Below are 27,869 nucleotides of genomic sequence, written 5' to 3' on the forward strand. Positions count from 1 at the left end.
ATTATTTACTACAATAATTGTCAAACTCGTTATAGTATTCACGGCGATGGATGGGCCGTTTATTTTTTGTTAATAATCATATTAACAAGTCACATCCTCTACGACTCCAATAATGATGGAATCACCAACACCCGATCGGACAAAAGATAACAGACAAATCAATGAAATAATAAATTATCACTACTTCCTCTGTTCTCTTTTATCTCGAAAAAGTGTTGTTGTGATTGATGATGCACCAAAACTCTTAACAACAGAAAAAAACAATTCCTGATCAATGAATATTGTATTTGGTATAACAAAAATAATCATTGTCCGCATCTAATATCTAAAGTATATTATTAATGAGCATAGTCCTTAGACTTAGATGCTCATTAATAAAATACTTTTTTGTAGATTTTTGTTATTCTGAAATAATATTGCATTTAAAGTATACAGAGAAATTATTATTGTATTATATAATAATACTTTCATTTTTTTCATGATTCTTGTCTTATTAGAAAAACATGTCCCTGCATATAGTTGTTATTAAATACACAATACACATACTAATAGGTCTGCTCATCACCTTTTCACGACTAATCGCCTGAAGTTTACATTTTACCCTAATGCACAGTAGTTCCATATTCAATAATTGTGTTACAAAAAGTTATCAATGACATATGACTATTCATAAATAAAATAGATATTAAAAGAAAACGCTAACCAACGTGTTACACTTAATACCGCCCCAAAAACCTGTCAACATCAACCAACACAGACTGAAGTCAGAAGCAAATAATATTATTCATTCGCTTGTCAAAAAGAAAATTGACGACGAATCTCCACAGAGGGCCGAGTGCAAAAATAAAAACAAAATTTGAGGGATGACTTGTAAATTTGTAATTATTTATCAAAGAGAAAATTAAATAAGTACGACTATAGATAGATATAAAGCCTATAGATATAAATACAATTTTTAGTGGATCGTCACAGAATAATGAACAGTACAATATCTTCACAGAGTATGTCAGGTACAGTCAGTACAGAAAACATTAAAGACGAGTTTAAAGTCACTCTACATTCTTATTAGAAAAAAGATATTGGAAGAAATCTCATAACAAGATATAATATAAGTAAATAGTGACTTACAGAGACGTTAAACAAGCAAACACCGTATATTACTTCACCAGCACGTTACCGGTGGCTATATAGACTTACATATTATAATATAATTCTTTTATGAGAGAGAGACAGAGAGTGTGCGTTGTCATGTTATCATTGTACTGATGAGATCAATATATTATTTGATGCCAAATGCTTAAACAAAAAAACTAATTTCAATTAATATGAACCCATTATGGGAGTAAACTCTACTATTATATCACACAAAAAAATGCAATCGAATCAAGAACTTTTGGTAGATACGCTAATCGCAAACAATATTGATGTATAAATATACGGAATTTGACATCTACGCCGTAGCGTTAACGTATACTCACTATAAGTTAACGTTGATCATTGCCATTACAGAATGGCCACTGGCCTAAACAGATATTCCGGGGCCACGAGCGCGGACAATGCGTTCCAATATACTACCAAAGCCAATGTACGCTGATTAGTTAATACTGAACCGTTCACATAACCTAATGCCGCAGTGGCGAACGTTCCGAACCGTTCTTGTATGCATAATCTGATTACCGTAAGTATTAAACAAAGCTCATGGTAATAGTATAGTCAATTTACGTAAGCGTGGTGCCCTAAAACTACTGTGTTAATTCCAGCTTCTAATTTACAGTGCATCTTTAATAATTTCATAGATTATAATTTATAAACATGTAATAATTATATTTCATTAGTCTAAATAGGTTTTTTTACCCCGTCACATATTCCTATTAGTTTTCAAAAGGTTAGGCCTGGAAGAAATGCCTAACAGATATAATTCCACCAGTATAAGTTAGTTTTCAATTCTTATTTGTATCATAACAAAATTTGTATAGAATACGTATAGGAGATATATTTTTTAAAATAATAAAAGTACCTACTCATAATCAGTATTGCATAAGATATAAAATCCATAAAAACTACAGTTTATCTGAAGATACCATCTCCATTTTTGAAATCGGTGAATAACGAACTAGAAACTAATTCCCAGATTTGCATTCAAGAATCGATTAAGAAAATCAAATCCTGGCGGAGCGTCACTGCGTAAAACATTTGCTTGACACCCAAATCAAAAATCGTTTTAGCTCACCCTCGGGAGGGAGTCGGGGAAGCGTCGACGCCTCAACATTTATTATTTCAGACATATCACTCACATGCAAAACAAACTCCGTCCGATCCATCAAAAAGTTTCCTCTCATCTCCACCCCCGCGCCCCTGTACGACACAAATCGAGTGTGTAAGTATCGTGGTTTGAGGAAAGAGGGTCGCGCGACTATGGTTTTACTAAGAATTCGAATTTAATCAGCTACTGTTTGTTTCCACGAGTGTGTTGGTGGGCACATTAATTATGTACTGCACGTCATTAATCTTCATTGGTGAGAAGTACAATTTTTGAACAACTCCAAATCACGTACCATCTGGTGGTCTATGCCGTCAATTAAGTGGACAAAACACAAATTTCACATACTTACCTAAAACTAATTAATAGAAACTTATGCCTCATATACCTATGTATTATATATAAAATAATAATTGTCGTGGACCCCTTAGCTTCTAGAATAAATTTATGAGTACATATATTCCATATGTATTTTCAGTTGCTTATTTTAATAACCTACCATGATATTATATTATCCTTATTGTTTATGTGTCCTTGGTTGAAATAACACTCTGTCTATTATTATATTACTTACTCTCGAGACTTAATCTATCTGGTATAATATCTTCCATTATCTACAGGAATGCATGTACTAGTCCAATAAACGTATCTACTTAGTGATGGATATTATGTTTGTGTTCAACACAATATAATATTTATTTTAATAGTTGATGTTCTACATCAACAATTGAAATAAATATTATAATTACTAAGTTATATTAAAATTTCTCATTCAATTTTTAACATATATTGAATAATAGCTCTATTACTACTAATATATCCACTAAATCTAGGTCACAAATACGTGCGAATGAAAAATGGTAAAGTTGTTATAACATAGTCATCAAATACATTTCCATATAGAGTGAGAGTGTATAGGTATATGTAACGCGAACAAAACAATTTCTAAATGTATATATCAAAATTTCTTAATGTTAAAAGCATAAATAAATAAGCCTACTCATCCAGTGGAAATGAACATTGTAACCCCCGAAAACAGTCAACAAAGCTTCGAAGAAAATCGAGCGAAAAAAGGCTAAAAACACCTTAGGGGTTTACTAATCGAATAAAAAATATCAGCGACCGATGCCAATGTGTAGGGGAGAAATGGAATAAATTATGAAGAAAATACAAGTAGCAAAGGGGCGCTTGTTATGAGTAAAAAGTTCCAAACATATGCAGATAACGTGATGTTTTGCCTTTGAAATGATCTCAAGGCAATATCATCATGAAATATCTCTTTGAATCATTCTTGTGTTTATATAAAGAACGGTAGTAGCATTTGTGACATTACAGTCCAAATTGTATTTCAATAACTAATGACATAATTTAATTTCACGTTCTGTTTGTAGGGCCCTAAATTACATTTTTTTATTTAAATTTTAAATGATAAAATTAAACTCAAATATTTCAATAGATTAATGTTTACATCCTCGTGTCATGATAGTATTGTATTTTGTTCAGTACAGGAGAAGCTATGACTTCACCTATGCCGATAATATTATTCTAATTATATATATATATCTCATGATGTAAAATACTACTATAATTAGTGTTAGAAATATAATATTTTTTCTTTCTTTGCAATTTCACGTCATTTATATATCTCTGATAATGTTCTAAAATAACACAAATACATTTTTAATAGACTTATATTAAAATGGTCTAATACTTAAAATTATCATTATCAACTAAGACTGCGAAGTAAGTATGTATATTATAACGTGCAATATTTAAATACCTAACATTCAAAATAGTTTTAATAGTAATTGTGTATTAAACGAGTATTTGTGCCTATAATAATAAAATTGAACAGATTGTAGGACAAAATACTTGGGGACGTAAAGGGATAAAGTGGCATGGTGAAATAATAGGAAAGAAGTAACATGATGAGTTGTCGTCGCGGGCGGTAGGTGCCCCGATTCCCGGCACCCTCCTTATAAACGTCACGATGTCATTTGTAAAAATTGCGGCCTCTAAGTTCAAATAATTCTAGAACATAAAATGAAAGGAACGCCTTCGTTTAACAACATTCATTTTTATAGCAAATGATTTTATAATTTATCTTAATATTTTGTTATGTCTATTAACTACTTTATATTTATAATTATTAATAAATTTAGAATTTTTATTATAAATACAAATTATTAATAAAGTTCCAATACATTCTCATAAAATTGGACAAATATGATTTCTATTAATTTATTAAAGTCATGATGATCATGGTTTTATTTTCAACAAAATGATTACGAATTATTATGACTACTTAACTATATTTTAATCATAGAAAATTTGCAATAGTACTCCACAGATTTCATATTCTATAGCGGAAATGTCTAACCAAAATAACCAAATTTGAGGGCGACAAAAAGAAATGGGTAGACAGTAGGACCTCCGCGGGGGAAACCGGAGACAGTTATTTAAATTTGAATAATATAATATGAAAAAAATTACATCACTTAATACCGTAATAAAAGTGCACTAAGCGACTAGGGCATTACGCTTCCCAATGCAAAGGGACATGCAAATTTCGCTTATGAAACGTGAAATGAAATATAAAATGTGTTTGAAGGAAAATAAAATATGTCTCCGGGAGCTTAGGAGCTCATTACGATATTACAAGAACGTGAGAAGATTTAAGTTGTCTTCGAGGAGGCTTCGAAGATGGACGGTTTTCGTAATGGTAATTTTGGTATTACGTGCAGTTTGTAAATGACAAGCAGTGAAAACTTGACATTTTATGTACAGTTCTATATGCCATAGTGTTTGATTAATTAGTGTTACAGTTCAATTTATTTTCAACAAGTTTTACTTATAGTATATCTAGTAGAATATATATGTAAGTACAAGGTTGAGATGCCAGATTTATTTGGTCGATAGAAGACAGACATTTCAATAAATACTGTTTATTTAAAGACTTAAAACGTATAATTGATTGAAGTATAAAAATTATTTACTTTGACGATGTTCGTCCGCATATTCACATTATTTTTGTAATAATAATGTAAAGAATATGAGAAAACCTAAATGCAATACCTAAATGTACATGAGCTATATTGTATTATAATTCGCATTTCTTTACTTGTTAACGAAAGAATTTTCTCTTTCTTAATTATAATCCGCATTACTTTACGTTAAACATTAAATTGAAATAACAAGTGCATATAGTGTCGAAACATCCTATTTGTTGAAAACAGATTACAGTGTCGTAACGAGATTCCGATCGACTTGGAGCAATGTTATTAGGATTTAAGCGACAGCGCGTCGCTGTCTCCCGCCCAATGCTGGATAATTATGCAAAATTGCTACTACCATTCGTAGACCCCGACTTTTTAGGGCATTACCATTATCTGTAATGGCAATGCGTTTTGATAATGCTGAATTTCATTGCAAGATTATTAGGGAAAAGGCGATCAAAATTGCCCATTAAATTAGTCTGTTTTTTGTCGATTTACAATTTCATTGCATTCATTTTAGCCGTTTTAAATTGCTTTTTTTATTTCATATTGTAACCTGAGCTCCATATTTCAATGGCCAGCTATTGCTTAAATATGGCTTCAATGCATGCATATGGAGTAACCGCAGAAAATCGCATTCATCGTCACATTTCAAATGCAATTCTTTGGATATAATGTATCGTGACAAACCCTTCCTGATCTTGAAGCTGCTTGATAGCAAACCTGTTGTATTACTCGAATAGACGGTAGGCATACTACATCGTTTGAAGCGACTGAGCGATCACGCAGCGTCATGATAATGATTGCCATCGAAATGATCGCTCGTGTTGACCGCAACATGTTACCAACGAGACGATAATGGTTTATCCATGTACGTCTTTATTTTCTGTGATAAAATATAATTTTATAAATTCAATGTGATTACTTAACAGTTGTATTATATATAATATATATATAATGCAATTATTTTTAAAATTGACACCCACTAACTAAGTATAATAATTGTATTAGATTTGTGGTAACATTTATAATTAACCAAAGTTAATTATATATGGGGACAATATTTAGATATTTTGACATATAAACGGCTGTCTTTTACGGCTCACTATCTCTCATACAAACTCCATGATATCTGTATCGATTTATCTTACATCAGAGTCGAACCGCGTGCCACATCAATCATAGTTTTGTTCGCTTTATTGATAAAGATTCAACTTATAAGAGATAAACTATGAATGAGTAAACATTGAAAATGTCCTATAACATCAATGTTTTTTTTTAATGATTAATAAAGGATGTATATAGAATCTCAAACCTCTTTACATGTAATTATGATAAAGATGCTGATATAAATTGAAATCTGTTTATTTTATTTCTAGCTGTCCGCCCACTGTTTGCATGGGTGTACAAATTACTGAAATCATACCCTCAACAATAATATTTAAATATTAATATATGTATTGAAATTCCAGGAGACATTCTCTAACTTAGAGTGAAAATTTGAGTCAAATCTTATCATGGTTTAGAAGAAGAAAGTAGGAGCAACTTGTCTTTATACAAAGTTATAGATAATAGTTTTTGTGAAACTATACAAAATGCTAAAGTACCTAACTCTTTTTATTGTTATCATTATAATGTGCATATTATAATATTATTATTATTTTATTGTTGTAAGTTTATCGCATTCTTTTAAAACTTTAAAATTTTAGTTCAGTCCAGGGAGCTCACTATGTACATACCTAATTAAAAAAAAACTTTTCAACTTACAAAGCAATGTGCTTGTCACCTCAAAAAGGTAAGAAGAAAAGTATGCAGACGATTTTTTACAAAGTCTACTTCGGTAATTAATTGGTTCAATGAAAATGAATTTTTATGTGGGTGATAGAATATAATAATAATTATGCTCGTTATGAATTAGTATGGAGACTGTTAAGCAATTTGTTTAACATACACAACGGTTATACACCACTAGTGACAGTTTGATTATAGAGGCAACCATGAAGTTATCATGTTAATTAATTTTGATGTGTGTAAGTGCCTGTTAAGAGTAGGTACATTACAGTTGACAACTAAACCGGCTTCTTAAAAAGCCCATGAAATTATTCTAATTTTTAATCCATACTATAAACACAAATATTTTTATTTAATTTAATTTGGCAGTCCATATGATCTAACGGTTTAACACACCACTTTACTTCCGATGGTCGCGGATTCGATTCAAACAATTGCATTTATGACTATGATTGTTTGTATTAATCTGGGTATTTTCTGTGTATATTGTATATGTATATTGAGCTTATTGTTATTATTATTTAATATTATAAATTTGAAAGAGCTTCCGTCTGTTTGTAACATTTTCACTACTAAAGGGCTGATCCGAATTTTGTAAAATATAACACGATGATAAATTGTATCACGAGAGCAAACATAGACTGTTTTAAAAAATCTGAAAAGCAGTTAAATTGGGAATGAAAGCTTGCACAAATGATGTCGTGGGAAACTGCTAGTATATTATAAATTTTAACGGTGTCTGTCCGTCTGTTTATTATCTTTTAACTAGCAAACGGCTGAATGAATCTTAATGTATTGTGAAGGTAAATTGTATCACAAAGATGGAGTTAAGCAATCTTTTACTTAATAGAAAGCAGACAAAATCGCGAGTAGTTATTAGTGTTAAGTAATTTTGATATGTGTAAGTATATGTTAAGAGTAGGTACAGTAAAGTAGACAACGAAACCGTCATCTTAAAATAATTCATGGAATGATTGTAATTCGTAATATTTCGTAATAGAAATAAATCAAGCAACATTACTCACTCAATTTGAATAACACATAAAAGGAAATACTATAAATAAAATAACTTCAAATTATAATTAGATTCGGCCACTAGTACAACACATAATAAATTACATTAAAAATAGCAATTGAAATTGTATTTTCCCTAGACGCAATATTAATACCTAAACCAATATTTTAGTGAAGACGATCCATACTATAAATGCGGAAGTGTTTGTCTGTTTGTGTATTTAAGACATTGTCAACTAAACGGTTTAATTGGTAATGAAGTTTGAACGTAGATAGTATGACAAGGATGGACGTAGATTTTCTTATTTTTGACGTGAAAGTAGATAGTACCACAAGGCTAATAATAAAATATATTTTATGTAAAAAAGCAGACAAAGTCGAAGGTAACAGCTAGTATTATAAATGCGAAGGTATGTATATCTCTATCAGTCTGTATGTTATCTTTACAATTATTTTACATCATTTACAATTGTCAATACGAACATTTCAACGGATGTAAGTTAAAAAGTAATTTCTATCAAAAATGGATACATAATACCTAAAAAAAGCAGGCGAATTCGCGGGTATCAGCTAGTTATGCTACAAATGTGATAATTAATGTAATATGTAGAAATAAACAATGATGTAACAGACGCGGTTATATACGTCACATATCGAAACGAGGAATTTGGCAGAAAATAAACAGAAATTATAATTTAGAAGCAATTTACCGCAAATATATCCGCAATCAAATTGTCTCATTAATAATTTGTATTTTTTATCTAAACAAGGCAAACGAAGTCGTAGGTAAGGAAGAAGAAAGAAAGAAAAACATTTATTGTGTATGTAACATATTATTAGTGGTAAGGGCCAGTATTATAAACGCGATAGTATACCTGTTTGTTTTTTTACTTAATGGCTGAACGGAGCATAATGAAAGTATATTTTTGTATATTATAACTGAGAACGTATGTTCTTACTTACTCTTATATTTTTTAAATACAACATGTCAAAACTATTTATGACATATTGTATTATAAAAATGAGAGAAACTGAGAGAAACACATGACGGCAGACAAAGTCATGGGTAACAGCTAGTTGTACGACAATTGTGATAATTAATGTAATAGAAGCAAACAACGGTGTACATACGTCACATATCGAAACGGGGAGTTTGGCAGAAAGTAAACAGAAAATATAATTTAGAAGCAATTTGCCGCGGATATGTCCGCAATCAAATTGTCTCGTTAATACCACGGTGCTATCAAAACATTTGATTTGTGGCCGCGTAGGGTTGAGCGGTTATTTAGCTGGCCGATCGTTGACTATGTTTGATGACCCCTCTATACATTCTACTGCATACAGTTTACGGCAGATGTTGTAATCTAAATTGAATTGTTTATCTAGGAAATATGAGATATTATACTATAATACACAACGCAATAAATATATAACTTTCAATCACTCCCAATAGCACACAACATAACAATAGACTGTTCATACGTCTGCGTTTAAAACTAGGAACATGTAAATAAATTGTTTCTTAATTTCCTTGTTCACAATATTTTAGCTAAATGGAAATACAAAACAAACTTAATCACGACTATCCCAATGTGATAGTCAGAGACATTGTCCCTATGATATTTTTATTTATATATTTGGTTTGTTTTCGGTGTTTGTTTCGCCGGAGAGTCAGTCAGAAATATTATCATAAATTTTGTATTTTTTTAACTCACGACCTCTTGGGCATAATTTAGTAAACCTTCTAGTTCAGGCTTCGACACTCTAAACAATAAAATACTCCTAATAGGTACAAATACACAATGACCCAGACAATCATAAATATATAGGTATTTACGTAATAACGTTAGTATTGGTTTTACAAATGGTTACTTCATTTGATTATTCTCTTCATTACAAAACCTCTGATAATCTTAATTTATATAATTTATCTACGTACCTTATTATCTATCTACCTTAAAACTATCATTGTGACTGGAGTGAGATGTCAATATAATTTTAAAAAAGTACAATTATACATATACGATATAAAAGAAATAGAAATAAAAATAAAAAATATCAAAAAGAAATATATAAAAAAGGAGAATCAAAATAATATATAAAATTATAGAAAGAACGAAGCACAAACTGTCAGCAACAATAATTGTTTTCTTTATTAAATAATAATACTAAATTATAATAAAATATATTATTGGCTATCTCTAGAAATGTCCTTCCTGTTAATTAAATGTATTGTATTGTAAGCTGTTGGTTTTCTAATAAATAAATAAATTTGTAAGTAAACCTAATGTTTACAATGAAATAACACGGTTTTGGTCGATTTATGCGCACTCACACTCGGCTCGCACTCTACGCACAGTCAGCAAGTAAACAGTAAAATACTTTTTATTCGCGTTGTATAATTCCCCCGGGAGTGGGATTTGCATAACAAAACGGGAAAAGGTCAGGAAGCGAACGGAATGGCAAGTGTCCGGTTTGATGCCTACTCAGCATTGCTTCGTGACGCGAGGTACATTCACTTGTGCTAGTTTACTAGAAACATGGTACCTTTCAAGTATGGGTATTTTATACTGACTAATATAATACATTCCTTTTTTTGTGTTAATCAGTTGTTGCGGGCTTTACTTTAAATAATCACTATCTTAACCGACGACAAGCAAACCGTATCTCTACTAGAAATGTTACATGACATTTTATTCAATTTAATAAACCCATACTCGTATTAATAATATTGATAATGATCAATGGTGAGTGAGTGAGTTATTTAAAAAATATCAAGATCTATCTGTTGTTTAATAAAAGTTATAAAATTTACATAAAACCTAATTATGTAAAAGAAAATTAAATCTAAACAAATAATAAAATATATTGAAATATTTACATGACAAAAGTAGGTCAGCCAATGAACAAGCAAGTGTTGTAAACGCAGCATGGGATGTTCAAACTCAGGCGCTTTGGGATGCATATTCATGGTTACCCTGCGCTACATGCAAATTGTGATTTACACACTGTAATGAATTCTTTTGATCTGTGGATTCACATATTTGATTTACCCCATCGATGTCGGGAATTAACTTGACACGTTAATTTCATATTCATAGTTTTTACAGCAGACCAATTTTATTAAATGTGTTAATTAGACATATAAAAAGAGCATGCAAAAAAGACAAAAAAATAAACAACAATATATTATGCATTTTAAATGCAAATAAATAACAATTAAAACCAATAAAATATATAGTTTTCAAATAATAAGATTCTAAATGTATATACAGATTATTCCATTAGGTCATGATTGGTAAATCGACAATGCAGAATCCATAGATCAATATAATGAGAAAAAGGCAAAATGGAAAAGAAATCGTAAAAACTTATATAATTACTTTAGCAATTCAACTGTTCGAAAGAAATGCAGAAATGACAAGACGATGACAAATGAGCACCGCTCGCATCCAACAGTCGGGTGGCGGACCTCATCAAATTATTCCTCACTTAAAAAATCTCCGTAAACAAAAACGGACTAAGGGGAAAAAACACTCGAGTCGCGAGGTAAAAAATAGGTATTGGCAACATTGATTGATGTGTACTAATAGGGCGCGAAGAAATGGGGCCACCGCATAATTAAAGGAAAAGTGACATCTTCTGTCAATGGCAGTATAGATGGCTATACTAGAAATAGAATGGTCACGCCTTTTGGAGAGGAAGTGATTAGTGTTGCAAACTTATTAAAAATTATTGAGTGATGGCGACTAATTGAGCGGTCGATCTGTCGCCTCATCACACTTCGTCAGCTACTGTGGTTATAAGCTATCAGTCAACATCAAAAAGATTGAAGTCCTCAATTTTACCGTAAATTTTGTATATACCTACGATTGACGAAATCTTTGCTAGTTCCGAATGTATTTTGATTATTCTATAAAAGGTAAAATAATATGACTGTTTTAATATAATCAACTAGTCATATACGAACTGGTAATGATCATCAAAATCAGTCTAGTTTAAACGAATATAACACCTAATAAAAATGCACTTCAATTAAAACATTCTTATTTTATAAAGTAAGTTAAAAACAAAACACAATATACAAATAGTCACGAAGTTAATTCGTAAAAAAAATGCGGAGGATGAACGCAATATATATTTTTTTACTCTCCTTGAAAATGACACCCGAATGAAGGAGTAATGAATGTACCATCTCAACCACGGCGCAGCTTCATCCTACTGGCATGCACTCCACTTGGCACGCGTTATTGCATACAATGCCTGTGCCTGCAATTAACGTGTTGCAGCTGTTTTAAAAACAAAAGGCAGTTGTAATATACGTACAACAGATAAGTACAATGATTATAAATTTTTGTACATTCCTTGCTTAACAAATTAAAGTGATTTCCAAAATATGAAATTAATGACCATCTCTGACGATGTCCTGATGCCTTTATCATTATTATATGTACTATTAACATAATACATACTGTAAAACGAACATATTGTAAAATGAAATTTTTTGTGTCGTATTTCTGTCAAACAGTGAAAGAATTTCTTAAATCAGTACAGGGATTCTGAAGTTTACTTTCTCACAATCGGATCCGTTGTTGCTTCATAATATTAATATAGATTAGTGACTCAATCAGACCCGACGTCTCAAAGAAAAATAAATAAAATATTGTAAAGATATATTTCTTCTAAATAGTACTTTACAAGTGAACGACTTGTTAGAAAGTTAAGTATTTATTGAACTTGGGCCTTACAAACAAAAGAAATTAAACTTCGTTTATTTAATGTATATAGACACATTGAGCATATATGTATCATAGTTAAAAATGATCCATAGAGAGTACTGACAAAATCGAAACTCAGTGTCAACTTTTTATACTATTGTATACATTATACAAACGGGATATTTACCATGATATACTATCATGGTTATTTTAGTCATCAAGCAAAACATTTTGTAAAGTATGCTTCAGTAACAACAGCACCAACAGCTTCAGTAATAGAAGGCAGTGAAATTATATCGGCGATGGTTACTATTTATCGTCTAGAGAGCCGTCAGCACGTTTGCCATTCCAATTAGGTATAGAATATAATGACTTAGAATATTCTTTATTCAAATAAACGTCCATTTAATTTTTTTTTAATAGTTTTACTTATTTTTTTATCTACCACTCATTCGAAAAGCTGTCTCATCACGAGAAGAATGAGCAAGAAAGTTGTGTTGCTCTTTTAAATTATTGCTGTTACTTTAAATTTTTAAGTTGAAATATGTGAATACTTACGACCAAATACATTAATTCATTAGAGTATATAAATAAAATATTATTAAGACAAAATTATTCTTTGCGTTTATTCATTACGAATATAAAATATGCTCTTTTTATAAAATTTGAAAGTATATATACACCTAATGTATGAAATATAATAATAGATAAGATATTTACATCATCAAGTTACTCAACACCTAGCAATCGAGGGTGGTGACTCTGTGAAAATTTCCTCTGCAAACTTCCCTTGACGTCATACTAGGATATCATTAGTAATGCAAAATAATGGGATACAGACACCTCGTGCCGTTTGCCAGCAAATGATTAATGTTGTTCGCCATTAATTCTTATTTTTGATGAGAAATTTGGCTTACGCTGTCAGATGTCGGGGCCAGATTAATACGGGCTGACAGTGCAACTTGTAATATGAACACGACTAGAACGACATGCTGGCAACCGTCGCTAGCAGTACATGAACAGCACCAAGAACAAATCGTATGATGTGATGTGGTAACTTTATGCATTGCTATTCTGCAGGTCTGTGGTGTTATGTCTCTATAGTCTATAAAGGCATATATTACATATACATATATTACATATCTCACCCTATATACGTAACAGCCTACATAATCAGCTACTTGTCGACAGCAAAAGGTGCGATAGGTGTTACAGAAAATACTACATAAATAGTTTCGGTATTAGCAGAATTTAAATAAATTGTAAAATATATTGCAATATACTTTACGATTTAGTTAAAGTTGTAAAATATACAACGCTAGTAATTATCTCACTTAGAAAACTGTTACATGCCTTAATGACAAATATTTAAAGATGAGAATTGTATTCTACATAACCGATTCTATACATAAATAATTATTTCTCGTCTTCGTGTATGTAATTTTTTAATGTTTTCGAACGTAACCTAAATAAAATAAATTGTAGACTTGTATGTATATACATACAAGTAATAAATTGAATATTGCGATTAGTTTGTGCAGGCATACTCACTTTATTATATTTCCTAGTAATGTATTAAATTACAATCATTTCCTGTACACACACAACGAACTGTATATATAAATATAACTGGAAAACATCAAAGCTGTAATGCATAGTTTATTCAGCAACAGAACTAACAGAATAGTTTGCTCCATAAAAGGTCCCGCTACAAAGAGCTAGATAAAATTCCTGTACAACCGCATCGGTGACAAACTCGGGTGGCATCCAAAGGGCTGACTGTGTCACCGTGACTATGCACCCTACAAACAACGCCCCATGCATATTTAGCCTACTGAAAATCAAAACTCGTTATTATTAATGATTCCACGCCATGACAATCTAAATATCTGACGGAGCCCGAAAGTTATGCACTAATCGCGCAAAATTACTCCCAGCTAATTCTGGAGCTCCGAAATAAATGTACACAGTCACCAGATGCGATCGTCGGAATCATCTTTCAAAATAGGAAGCGAAGAAAAATCACTTAACATTCAAAGCATTCAGCATCTTTATCTTTCGGATACAAGAGTTCATTTTATGACCATTAATTTTGCCTTTTCCTCGGGTGTTTTATCACAACGGCTGCGAGGCTCTGTCGCGCGTCTCATTAATCAAAAGCATTTGTTTACAACGAAGGGAATTTGATTTGATTAAAATAATTCGCAATATCCTTGATAAATATCACCCTCGGTCTCCGTTTGATCTCGCTGAAATTAATGGTGGAGGATTCAATCACGCAAATGCTGCCGCCGCGATTCTTGCCGTTTCTCGTTGGATGGTGATGATAAAATATCACTGTGATGACTATCGTTTATTCCAACTTTTAATTTATATAAATCAAGAAACAATATTATCCGTCAAGATTCAGTGAAATTGACGATCTTACATATTTCTATACTAAATAGCATCAAAACGATTTGCAACTTCCATTTAAGCCTGAAGATTAGAAAATTATTGTCAATTAAATCTGTTTCATCTTAACATATTATATATTAATCAAAAGAACTGACAAATATTAGAAAAAATCTAATACAATACTAAAAAACAATAGGTATGTATGTGGACCATCGAAATGGAAGAGTATTGAGGGCTAGTAAACAATGCTATCTTTCGGTAACAAGGGGTATAGGATGAATAACGATCGACGTCACACCGATGTGTGCCGGTTCGACTGGCATACAGTGCGAGTGCTGGCGTATGCCGAGCGGATACAACTACGCCCCGAGACTATGGCTTAACCCGCCGCGCGCCGATTAATCGCAGCTAATTCGAACCGAAACGGAATTAAACGGACGAATAAATTGATCCCGACGTTTTGTCTCATGTTTATTGATGATTTTTGGTATTATTGTCATTAGATATATTTACTAAAGTCTACCTTTTTCCGGTATTTATGTAATGTATACGATTATATTGTTGTCTAATGTTTAAGAAAGTATGTTTTTATAAACAGCCCAAATCAAATAATGTCGTCACGAAAATAAATTGTAGATTAAAATAGTTAGTTTAAGTAGTAAAAGCAAGAATTGCTTCTATAAAATGAGTGATATTAAACATAAGTAGTAAAAATAGCAAAACAATAAATGGATGTTTTTGAAATATTAATATAAATTTTCCAAGAATGCAATAATTAAATTCCAATTTCACTGTTAATGGAACGTAAATGAGAGCTTATAACAAGAGAAAGCAAAACAAACAGTACAAATTATATTAAATCGGAGATAATCCTGTCAATTAATTGGAGTTAGCATTGAGAACCGGTCGGTCGCCGGCGCATGCGTAAATTAAACGAGCCGAGATAATGCGAGAGCAAGGAAGCTTCCACTCAGACGAAGACAATTAATATGATTTAACTGAGTTGCCTGACATATTGATGACGCCAATTCTATATAATAATATTATTATTCAAAATAATTGAAACAATTTACTGAACAGATAATGATTAATAACCGATAAAAAAGAAAAATTAGACATTATTAAGAAATTAGTCTACTTGGAAATATTTTTAATACCAATATTATGAAGCTGAAATTTTAAGTGCTGCTAAGTGCTTGAAAAGATATTTAACTACGACTTTATTCACCTAAAAGTTTAGGCGTGTTATAAATTCTCAATCTAAAAGAACACTAATTGAAAAAAATCGCCTAATATATAAAGATAATTTAAAATTCTCATGTTTTTGTTTGTCTTCGATATATTTCAGTATTGTTAGCTAGGTTCGATTGCTTACTAGTGGATCGGTTTGTATCGTGATTACAACGTAATAAAGTATTAGCTGTTGTTGTCTCTCATTCGGGTATGTACAATATGGGGCCATTTCTTTAAAAACAGCTCTAATCCCAGTGTAGCGCGGGGCGATCGTCGGCTGACAGTGACACATCGGTACACGGCCCGCTGTCCGACTGTAATTCTACCCCGCACTCGCTCCACCATAACACCCCCCCCCCCCTCCACTCCCCCCACCTACCGTCCTTTGGCTCACACGCTTTTATTTTCCAATCTACAGAATTAATTAGGAGGATTAGCCGAAGTTACTACAAGGTACAGTTATATAAAATAAATAATAAACAAAAATTGAGGACCCGTCATCATAGTCTGAGCAGTGTCCGTTTGGTACAGACGTACGTCTTTACTTCGGTGTGTTTTGTTCATCTAGACAATTTTTATAATTGGGATAAAAAATGGTGGCGATAGAATTAGGCTTACCCCGTTACCGTAAGGGACGAATAAAGCTAAATCAATCGATATAACACTAATGTTAAAAAAATGTGACAAATAGTTTTATTATTAATCAAAATTACCAATTATTATTTCAATATCAATTGAACTATATATTTTGAGTCCAAAACCTGGAATCTGTATCACTTAGATAGAATAAACACCTAAATATTTAGTATCTTTTCAATATACTGCCATATATAAAAGTACACATATGCAACGGAAATTGAAAAATATGATGCTCGTAGAGTCGTGTTAGGAATAAATAAGTATATTTACGTCACAGTCACTACAACAACACAAAATTGCTTTATGTAAAATGTTGATAGAAAACCTTGTTTTATTTACATACTTTTATAGTAATATTTATTCACATACTACATAAAAATTTATTCGAGATAGGTTTAAAATATAAAAGTATATGTGGTGTTTCATCATTGGCATACATTACTGTCCCCCCGAGGACGCAGTCAATCAAAGTGGTTCAAAACATTCAATCGGAGCACTTGAAAATGAAGTCAAAACCGCGAGTATCGTTCAAAGCGAACCCACCGATCAATCACCATCCATTAAACAAGAAAAGAAAAGCGCTTTCCCCCAACGATTGGCTCTCGAATCGGGCCAATTTACATGAGAGCCGCTTTTTCCTCGCATCGAGATTAGCCCTTGAATGAGTTTGATGAATTGTTCACACCCCGCAGACCGGCCCGGCGAACGGTCATTTGTTAAAAATACACCCGATCCATGGATCTAATTGTCTCCTCTAATTTCACACTCCCTCCATGATATCTACAAGCGATTAAATGAACAGGCTTTTTTTTAATTGCAGCATTGTTTTAACTATGTTTTCTGCGATTATTTATTGTTCCTTTCATTGCAATTCCAAGTATGTCAATAGAATAAACAGGAGTAAAGAGTCGGATTCCGTAAAACATAAAAGAACTTAGGAGTAATTGAAAATAAACAACGATATTCTGGTGGAGATCTGTTTACCATTCTGGTCGTCAACAGTTTTCTAATTAGAATGAAGTGAAGGAGGTAAGTAAAGTTCTTACCTTTCAAGATGTTTTACGATGTCCTCGTATGCTGCTCTACAGTTCTCCCATATACCAGATCTGTCAACAAATAAAATAAAATAAATAAATATACTCAAGTAAGAAAAGCAAAATAAATAAAAGATGTAAATGTCGATAAGATGAGTCTTTTTGAAATGTTAGAAAAAAATATTTTTAATAGAAAGTATCTTCGAAGTCCACCAAACGGACAGAAATATTAACTAATTGTTCTTGATTGTTTTAAAGAAAAAGTTCTTAAATTAAAAAGGGTTTGAATTTAAAAGGAATAATTATGAGCACTCAATATTAAATGTTCCGTTAGGTTGAACGAGGGGTCGAAGAAATTAATTATGTTTTAAAAACAATCGCTTATATTTGTGCCGTAACAACTCATGCGTGATCGATGAAATTGTTTCTCGATTACTTTACTCTTTATTTATTAATTAAGCTTTTCTTCGGCATTTGTAATAACAATTATAATATGGCGCTGCATTCACGAATCGTTTAACCCTTACTAATTTTGCCGTGTAAACTAGTTTTGTTTTATAATAGTAGGTAGGTCATGTAATAACAAGTTGTAGAATGCAACGAAGCTCACACCAATTATTCTAATTATTTAATTGTTGGTCAGTCAATATAATAAACGATGCATTGTTGATGCTATAAGTAAATCGATTATCAAACAAACGTATAGGGTGGGTGCAGAGCACCTGTTCAGTATTACAGTGGCAGTAAGACAGTAGGGTAAGTGAATTGTGGGTCTTCCTACGGAAATTACGGCATTCAGTGTTTGTACTTTTCTAACTGGATTAGCTGGCGACTTAGACATTTAACCTGTATCACTTTGACCTGCTTTAGAGGTTTCTTTTCGTGAACTTAGTAATGTTAAGACTCTTGAAGTGTTTACTTAAGTACCGTAAATAATTATACAGTCAGAAAGTAATAGACCTTATTGTTATTTATTTTTCTTTTAAGATTAAAATATACAATAAGTATAGGGCCTAAAAATAATCGGTATAACAAAATTTTAGGACATGACATGGTTTTGATAATATATTTTTCCAATGAATGGCTATAATATACAAAAAAAAAAACAAACAAAACACTCAAATAGTAGCATGTCCATACTAATCTATACTTATATTTTAATGTGAAAGTGTATGCTTTTGTCACCTTCACTCCAAACAGCTGAGCAGATCTTAATGAAATTTAACATGAAGGTATACTGCATGAGGAGAAACAAAGGTGATTTTTATTTCATAAAATTAATTGAGAGGGCGAAATAGGGTATGAAAGTCCGTGTAGACAAAATTACAGATAATAGCTAGTTGTACAATAAGTATATTCTATCTATACATAGTTACTATAAATCTATATATAACTACGCATATAAATGTTATCTCGAACACTGTTGAAAGGTTAAACTAACCTTGCGAGCGCTTCCATGTTATGCATAGGCTGTCCTTTGATGATGGACCCGTCGGGCCGAGGCACCCCAGGATGGGGCATTCCAGGTGACATCAGTGCATGCTGGTGCATAAAACCCATTGGTCCTAAGTGTGTAGGGGGCGCGTTGTAACCATTCGCGAGAAGAGGGGACTTCTCCATTCGAGCCATTTCTGAAACAATAATAATTGCGTTGCATGACTAATTTCATTATGATTATTATTATCTATAATTAGTATATTATATTCGTAAATATAAAACCTAAATTTGCATGAAAAATCAACTACAGCTAGGTACATAGTTAGAGTATACAGTGAAGTTTTTTTTATTATTTCATAATAATGTGTATAAACATCTATTTTTTAGATACTTGAATACTTGAATCCGACAATAAAAAGGGAAAACTGCTTCGTTGCCTGATTCATACAAAATCATATATTGTAATAACGGTAAGACAACAATATTCCACCACACTTTCAAAAGCTATAGATGTGACAACTTTAAGAAACAAAGGTAAGCGTTTATTACCTATAATTATTATATATTCATAGCGGAAAGACAAAATTATTTCCAATTATTCCATTCGCTGAAACTCTAATAAATAGGCACTCAAAAGTAGCGCCCAGGTAAAATCCAATTAATGCCCAGTATTATCATTTAATTACACGTTCCAATAATCGAATCGCTCGTAAAACGGTGTACAAACAATAATAAAATGAGCAATGAATTTCGAGACTATTGTTTTCTGGGTACCACAAACAACCCAAGTAAACATTGAGGGGTGTTGGGCAAATATTCTTAAAATGACCCCCTTAGAGGGTGTTTTGGAGGTACAGGGTGGTCTTCCAATGTCCATGACCTCACCCCTGGGCTTGTGAGGTCACCAAACGGAATGGGGCGTCGGAAACAATTAACAAGGTGTCGAATTAAACACGAATTAACGTTTGGACCGTTAAAGGAGTACCTATACCCTTTTCCATTGTGGCGGCGTGTACTGATTCAGGAATTTCAGAATATCAAATATTTCTGTTGTGTTGTAGAATTAAAGGATCTCATGTGACGTCAAATTAAAAATAGCATACATGTATAGCATTTAAGGTTATAATTAATCCACGTACAGAAGTAGATTGAGAATGGTAAGGAGATTAAAATTATTTTATAAATCCGAATATTGCGTAGGCAATTTACAATAGAATATATTTAGATTTTTAATAACAACGTATACAATGTCACACAATCTATGGAATATAGTATATAAAGTATATTACAATTTAAGGAGTGTAATATAAATAAATAACGTCGATTTAGATAGATATGTAACTTAAAACTGAGGATAGCTTTTATAAATTTTTGGGTAAACCCAATATTCTTTTATATAATTTATTAATAAATAGAATAATTTATTAAGGTTTAGGCAATCTAATATAAAATATAATCAATAATCAATGGCTTAAAAAAATATATAATATTTGATAATAGTTAAACCTCATAAATAAATATTTAAACTGCTACTACTGAAATCTACTGACTACATTTTTTTTATTTTCTTTAACGATTTTCCAATTTTTCATTCACGATAATAAATACCTATGCTTCTTATCCATTTATCCATAACGGTTAAGAATCATAGGTTAAGTAAGATTATAAATTTAGTGTGTTGTGTGGTAAATTTATTTATGCATATATAATAATTTATTAGTAGAACAAAAACATTTCGTATAAATTGCAAGCGATAGATACTCGCCAAGTTACAGACAAACAAACATTATGACCAATGAACCCTGAATTAATTGCTCGGGTCTATTGACTTAGTTACCGCTTCGGTTATCTTTTGAGCCACACAACGTAACTTCGTATTTATTGTAATTAATTACTTGAAATACATACATTGAATTTTGGTCAACTAATGCTAAACAGGTTATCCCTCAGTGGGTATACAAAACAAAAATAAGTGTATAAAACTTTAAATTTATTAACACTCAACAATAACAGACCTATTATATACTAAAACAAATTACGAGAATGTATGTAAATATAATATGTATATCGATTAATTAAATAATGATTAGTTTTCTTAACAGTATATTATGTTTTACTTTATACCACAGCCAGTAGAATATAATACAGACAATGTTACAGTTCCTTTTGAAAGTAGGCTTGCTCTTCCAATTTAATTACAGTAGTAGAAATGTGCAGAATACATCAACTAACTACTGTTAAGACTGTATTTCAACTTAGACATGGTCAATAGACTTTGTCCATAAAAACTAATTGTGAAACCTCTACAGAATGTGATTAGCACATCGAAGTGACCAAAACAATACAATAACAAAAGCATATAAAATCAAGGGGGATACTTCAGAAACCACAATCAGGTCACTAAACCGAAAAGCATATATTTACAAATCCCAAAGGCACAAAGTAATACCCTAACACCGCATTGGTCAACCGCACTTACTAATTAACTAAATACGTGTTAAATCTCGTAATAACCTGCGGTTAAAACAACCCTTTTCCGACTTCTCTTTCTAAACAGGCCGTATTAGTTAATATACCATCTCTTTCTATAAAAGTTAGTGGTCAACAACTTGTTGTTTTAAGTAATTCAATTGTACAGGTGCTATTATAATTTTTAAACGAATTATCAAAATTATTCCGAGCTCCTTCGACATGGAAATGTCTTTATTTTTATAATAGAGACTCATCTTTAAGGATCAAGCATTTTAATTAGTGTATCATTTTAATAAACAAATCAGTTTAATAAACAAAAAAAATGCGATGTTATTTTTGTTTGTTTGTTTCATTATATTACTGTTATATATGTATAATACAAAGTGCCAAATAATTAGTGGTAAAATATTGTAAGTAAAGTAGAGTGTTATATACATTTGACGGCTTCAATGGTGTAGCTGTTTACCACACTTCCTTACTACCGATGGTCGCTGGTTCGATTCCTCGCACAGTACAAATATTTGTATTTATGAGTATGATTGTTTGTATCGGTCTGGGTGTTTTCTATATATTATGTATATATTTACAAAAAAGTAACTATTTATTTATATCAGTTATCTACTCATAACATAAATTCTCCTTAGCTTGTACAGAATGGTTGTGTGAATTATCATAAAATATTATATTATTATATGAAATACTTAAACAGAATAGACCGCAAGAAATCATTTATACCTAATCAAGGTATAAATGATTTTTTGCGGTCATATTCTAAGCTCAAATCTTAAAAAAAAGAAGCTTCAAACCATACCACAATAAAAAAATTAACTGCTACAATAAATGTAGCTTGATAATCGATAAAAATGTTCATCGTTTACCATTATGTCTATTATTAGGCGAATCCGTTGATCAGGCATTTAAAGAAATGAAACGTCGATTCCACCCCGCCATTATATCGATTTTCATCGATTTATTGATCGAATATCGACTGTCCTCGACAAATGATCGTACAAAATTACTGGCCATTATTTCGAATTAGAATCGATAGAATCGGAACCTCAATTATATCACTTATGTGTTTAAAGGAGGTTGGGATAAAAGCCATCATAACCGGCAAGTTTAAGGACCAATAACTTTTTTTAGCGAAGACAAAAAACATTTGATATCCCTTGTCGAATTAGCTGTTTTTTATAACACCAGAAGCATGAAGCGAGGGAAAACAATAGTCCAAATTAATTGAGGTTCTTCTGAAATTGTAACAAAGAACCTCTGCATTCGCAAGTCCGCGGATAATGGGACAGACATAATAACCATTGAATTTTATTACGGTGAGATTACAAAATGACCAAACGAGCAATGCATAAATGATTGGCTATAAAGTTGAAGGAACGGGCGCTGCGACTGACATTGTATCTTTCCTTGTCGCTAACAACCACTCTCTATGTAAAAAAAGTGCAAGTACTATTTGCTCGCTGAGAGTTCCGTACACCACGTGAAATTAAAAACCCAAAATAGTGTAAATTAATTCAAATTTTTCTCTTTTCCATTAGTTCTACGTAATATTTTTTTCTGTTGTAGTAAAAAAGGTAAATTTATTGTATAATACAGTTATTTTAACCTCAATTGACAAGGAATGTTAAACAGAGTTACCTAGGATTTAATCGGACGTCATTCACGGCATCTGTTACTGTCTATTTAATTGATTATTCATAACTTTAAGTTTGCCTTAGTTATTTCTTTTTTACTATACTAGAGTAAGGATATTAGATACATCTTAGTGATAACAGAGTTTGAATAAAAATGTTATGGTAGTTAATTAAATAGGCATCTTATAAACTAATGTTATTAGAGTACCATTTTTATATTTTCAGTAGTATATAATCTAGTATCTTATAGTATTTAAATGATACTAATTATATACTTGTTTATTATTTTAAATACAAGATATTGTCAATATCTATTATTAAATGTTTTTGTAGTACTTTGATTGCAAGCTTAATTTAAACAATATGATTCGTCCTTCGATTATTGCAAGAAAAGATCTCACAGCATATCATACCAGTAGCAGATATAATGTATTATGAATAAAATCCTATAAAAATAAATTAAAGTTATGTAATATGTTTATTCTTAAATAATATAAAACTGAGAAAAAAATTATACGTCACAACTATTTTTACATTATAATTTAACTTTATATCAATAAGTTCACACTGCATTCTAAAACTTAAGCATCTTTAACTTAGCAAGACCATAAATGTCGAGTATGGTACCCTCGAGCTGCGAACAAACAAACACACGGAGGAGGCATTCCATTATTATTGTAAATAAAATAAAAGGCATGTTTTATTAAAGTTGTTGCTGTCGTAAAATAGGAAATATCTATCGTAAACGCAGCCTCCTAGACTTTATAACTCGGTGGTTTTAACTGGAAACCCTAACATAACCGTAATGGCCTGTAAATCACGGGAAAGGAATAAATTATTCGACATATTAAGTCCCAGAGTATAAATACGGGGATAATAAATGCAATACAATGTAGTATTAAGTAATTATATCCAAGATCAATCTGTAATACTGTTTTTCGATATCTAATAGTAAAAGTAAGTTGGTACTTTATATTTTTTTGAATGATTCTATATTTACTACTTTCTTATTTTTGTAACCTTAACATCAGTCATGTCATGTCATGTCATCTTAATAATGTTTAGAGTACCTACGCTACCTACGAGAAGTACCTATGCTAACCTAATTTAATACGTGGATAAGACTGTAACCACGTATAATAGCGTAGAACCAATGGGTAAGCAAACATTCACCAGTCGACAATTATTAGCTTAGACAATAATAATGTCATTTTTCAGCTATCGTATCCATTTTACCGAAATTGCAATAAAATGCAACATATCTCAACGACGAGCAAAAGAAAGAAACTCGAAAATGATACGAAAGAGGTCGAATTAAAAGCAAATTACAGTCGGCCGGCAATCGTAGCGTTTACAATAAATACATAATTGTACGGTCAGTATACCAATGGCATATACGATTGGGCAAAATAACGGTCCGCCGTTCCAACGATATATCGCTTTGAACTTGTCCTACCTATAGGAATGAGTTTCCACGTTCCAAGAGGCAACCATGTATTGCTGTCGCTGATAATAAATATATTCCACGAACCATTTTTGAATTCGAATATTTTTTGTATTTAACCTCTGTTAAATAAAAAACTACGTAATGCTAATGATATGAAATTTCGAATAATAAAAAGAAAAAATTGTGATACGTTTACCTTCTTACTCTCTTGTAAGAAGATCTCTCGAAATGAGGGCAGGAAGTTAGTCCTATTGAGTTAAATGGGATATACGTTCTAATAAACTCTTGAATGTGTTATATTCTATATTTTATGAGTTATGTTGAACAATTAAAAAAAAAACATATCAAATGTTCCTGTAAGTAAAAGTTTTAAACATTTACAATTAATAAAAACCTGCATAAAACGTTATAACGTGTCGTTTCTTGTAATGTATATTCGGCAAATAAAATGAAATGTAATAAAGTGGCTAGTTACATATTTTACTATAATTAAATAACCTCCATAAACAAATACTTCTTTTCTATATAATATAGGCATATTAGATCTAAACTGCATTAAAATATATATTTTTAATTGTTTACTTCATACTTATAAAAACGTTATCATATGTACAAAGAAAGTAAAAACCTTGTTTAGGTTTTTATACATTATGTGTTTACACAATTTATCCAGAATGTTCAGAATGTCGGTCTGTCTCGCACACTCATAGTTTATTGGTTTTTATCTTACTATCAGAAAATCCGCTGTTTTTAATCTTCAAATCAGTATTATGTAGATAGTCCACTATTAAGATGATACAGAACAAAATTTTCACCCATGACATTGCTCTTAAACGTTCCTCTATATTTGTATTACTGATTCTGATATGTTGTAATAGACCGAACAGTGTCCATCAGAAGAGTAAAGAGAAATACAATCGCGAACACGAGTCACGTGCTATCTACAATCAATAACAGTAATACACAATCGCCAACAAAACGCGGACGCCCAATAACTTGAGTCAACAATACGAAGCAAAAGTGTTACCAGTTATGAAAAGAATATTTTACCATTTGTCAATAAAAACATCTTTAACGAAAACCAATATCTTAAGTATAAGCGAGAATTATGCAGTATAACCATATACTTACTTGTACGAGTGTAATATTCAGATGAGCATTCTATCTGAAAACTACATTATATGGTTACATGAATTCATGTCGAAGTATCTACATATTACCTACTTTAATTGCTAATTTAATTACATACATATATATGTAATTTTGTATATTAATTAGCTTACCTAGTATACTACATTTTATTCTTACATTTAAAAAAAACCATAAAAATGTATACAGAATATTTAGCATCAATATAATTCATTCAATCTCATTAGCGTCTATTTTAATCCTAAATACCTAAATTGATTGCAAATATTCATAACCTCATGTAAGTTAGATGTATATGTATCTATACAAATAATTTTATTTACATCTAATGTATGTCGACTTTTAAATAAGGCAGTCGTTCAGTATTTTTCTTACGACATTTATGATTTTGTGTAAAAAGTATGACCGTCAACATAGTGGCAACACCGACAGACTTACGTCTCAGCCATAAACTCTTTCATTTGGCTCGGACGAGCCTTATGAACAATAAAACGTTGAGGGCTGGAGATTTGGACTGTAATAAAATATTTGCCCTAGCACACGCTAATCCACGTCCCTTACTTACGGGCGCAATTTGAGAAGTTATAGTCTGTCTGGTAAAGATGCGGCGCAGTACCTACTGCTGTAACAAGTATACGAGGTTTACAATTACATTTTTCTTTATTTAATTAATATAGAGGTATTACTTTGTCTAATATAAAGCATATCAGCTGGATTAATTAATTTATAAAGTTATTGATGTATAGTATAAATTCAAGATCTATGTAGTGACAAAATATTTCATATCCCACATATGTCATCATTAGTTAGGACTAAAGCGGCATACACAAGACAGTAAATTGAAGGGGTCAAAATCAGAGCAGTAACGAGGAGCACTCTGAATCAATTCATAGATCGCCTCGTGTGTAGCTTATTTAAATTTAGACATACAGATAAAGTCGCGGACTCTGTCAATATAAGTAAGTATAAAAAATAATTAAATAGAATATGACGCTGCCATAAACCCAAAATAACCAACATTAATTACACAAACGGTTATAAATAAGCGATACATTCACACGGAGCTGACACATTAATCAAGATCCTGGAAAGCGGGAAAATCTTTACGCATCCAATGGTATAGGAGTTTAGCAGTTTAGCGTGGATCCCGGACCATTCCGAGCCAAATAAAAGTTCACCCTCAGAGCGAAAGAGGGTCAGGCTTAATTACTCGTAAATTGACCGGGATACGGTTTATCCCGGATAAATATATGTGTGAGGATAACGACGTGTCATACGCGATATTATGTCTTTTCTTATTGACTTGAGTATTTATATATGTTAATATAATTATATGTATTTAATGATTATGCAATTTATTATTTTTTTAGCATTATATATTTATTTATTTTTAGTACCATCTCGTAGACGACTTATAATATTATTGTATTTAAGAACGAGATAGAACATTTAGAAAAATAGAGACCATACCTAATTATGGTATGTAGGTAGAATTAGACGTCCATATTTATAATATAGAAAGATAGCTTGTTTAATTTGTTAGTCATCGTAAACATTTTCTAGACTTTTTAACAATAAATGACATGTATTGTATAATACTATTTTAAAAAAACATTATAATTTTTTTAAATACCTA

General features: G+C 31.3%; 1 protein-coding gene across 15 annotated transcripts in view; it reads right to left on the reverse strand.

Moving 5' to 3' along the window:
* Window positions 1-27,869, reverse strand: part of LOC131841918 (dachshund homolog 1) — a 169,676-nt gene that overhangs the window by 67,649 nt on the left and 74,158 nt on the right. For all 15 annotated transcript variants that reach the window (XM_059190308.1, XM_059190304.1, XM_059190311.1 and 12 more), the window contains 2 exons: window positions 19,524-19,713; window positions 18,095-18,154 (listed from right to left, as the gene is read on the reverse strand). In XM_059190308.1, coding sequence (XP_059046291.1) covers window positions 18,095-18,154; window positions 19,524-19,713 — 250 coding nt within the window. The remainder of the gene's footprint in view (window positions 1-18,094; window positions 18,155-19,523; window positions 19,714-27,869) is intronic.

This window comes from Achroia grisella, unplaced genomic scaffold (assembly GCF_030625045.1).
Source record: "Achroia grisella isolate CSIRO2021 unplaced genomic scaffold, CSIRO_AGI_Agris_v1 utg204, whole genome shotgun sequence".
NCBI lineage: Eukaryota > Metazoa > Arthropoda > Insecta > Lepidoptera > Pyralidae > Achroia > Achroia grisella.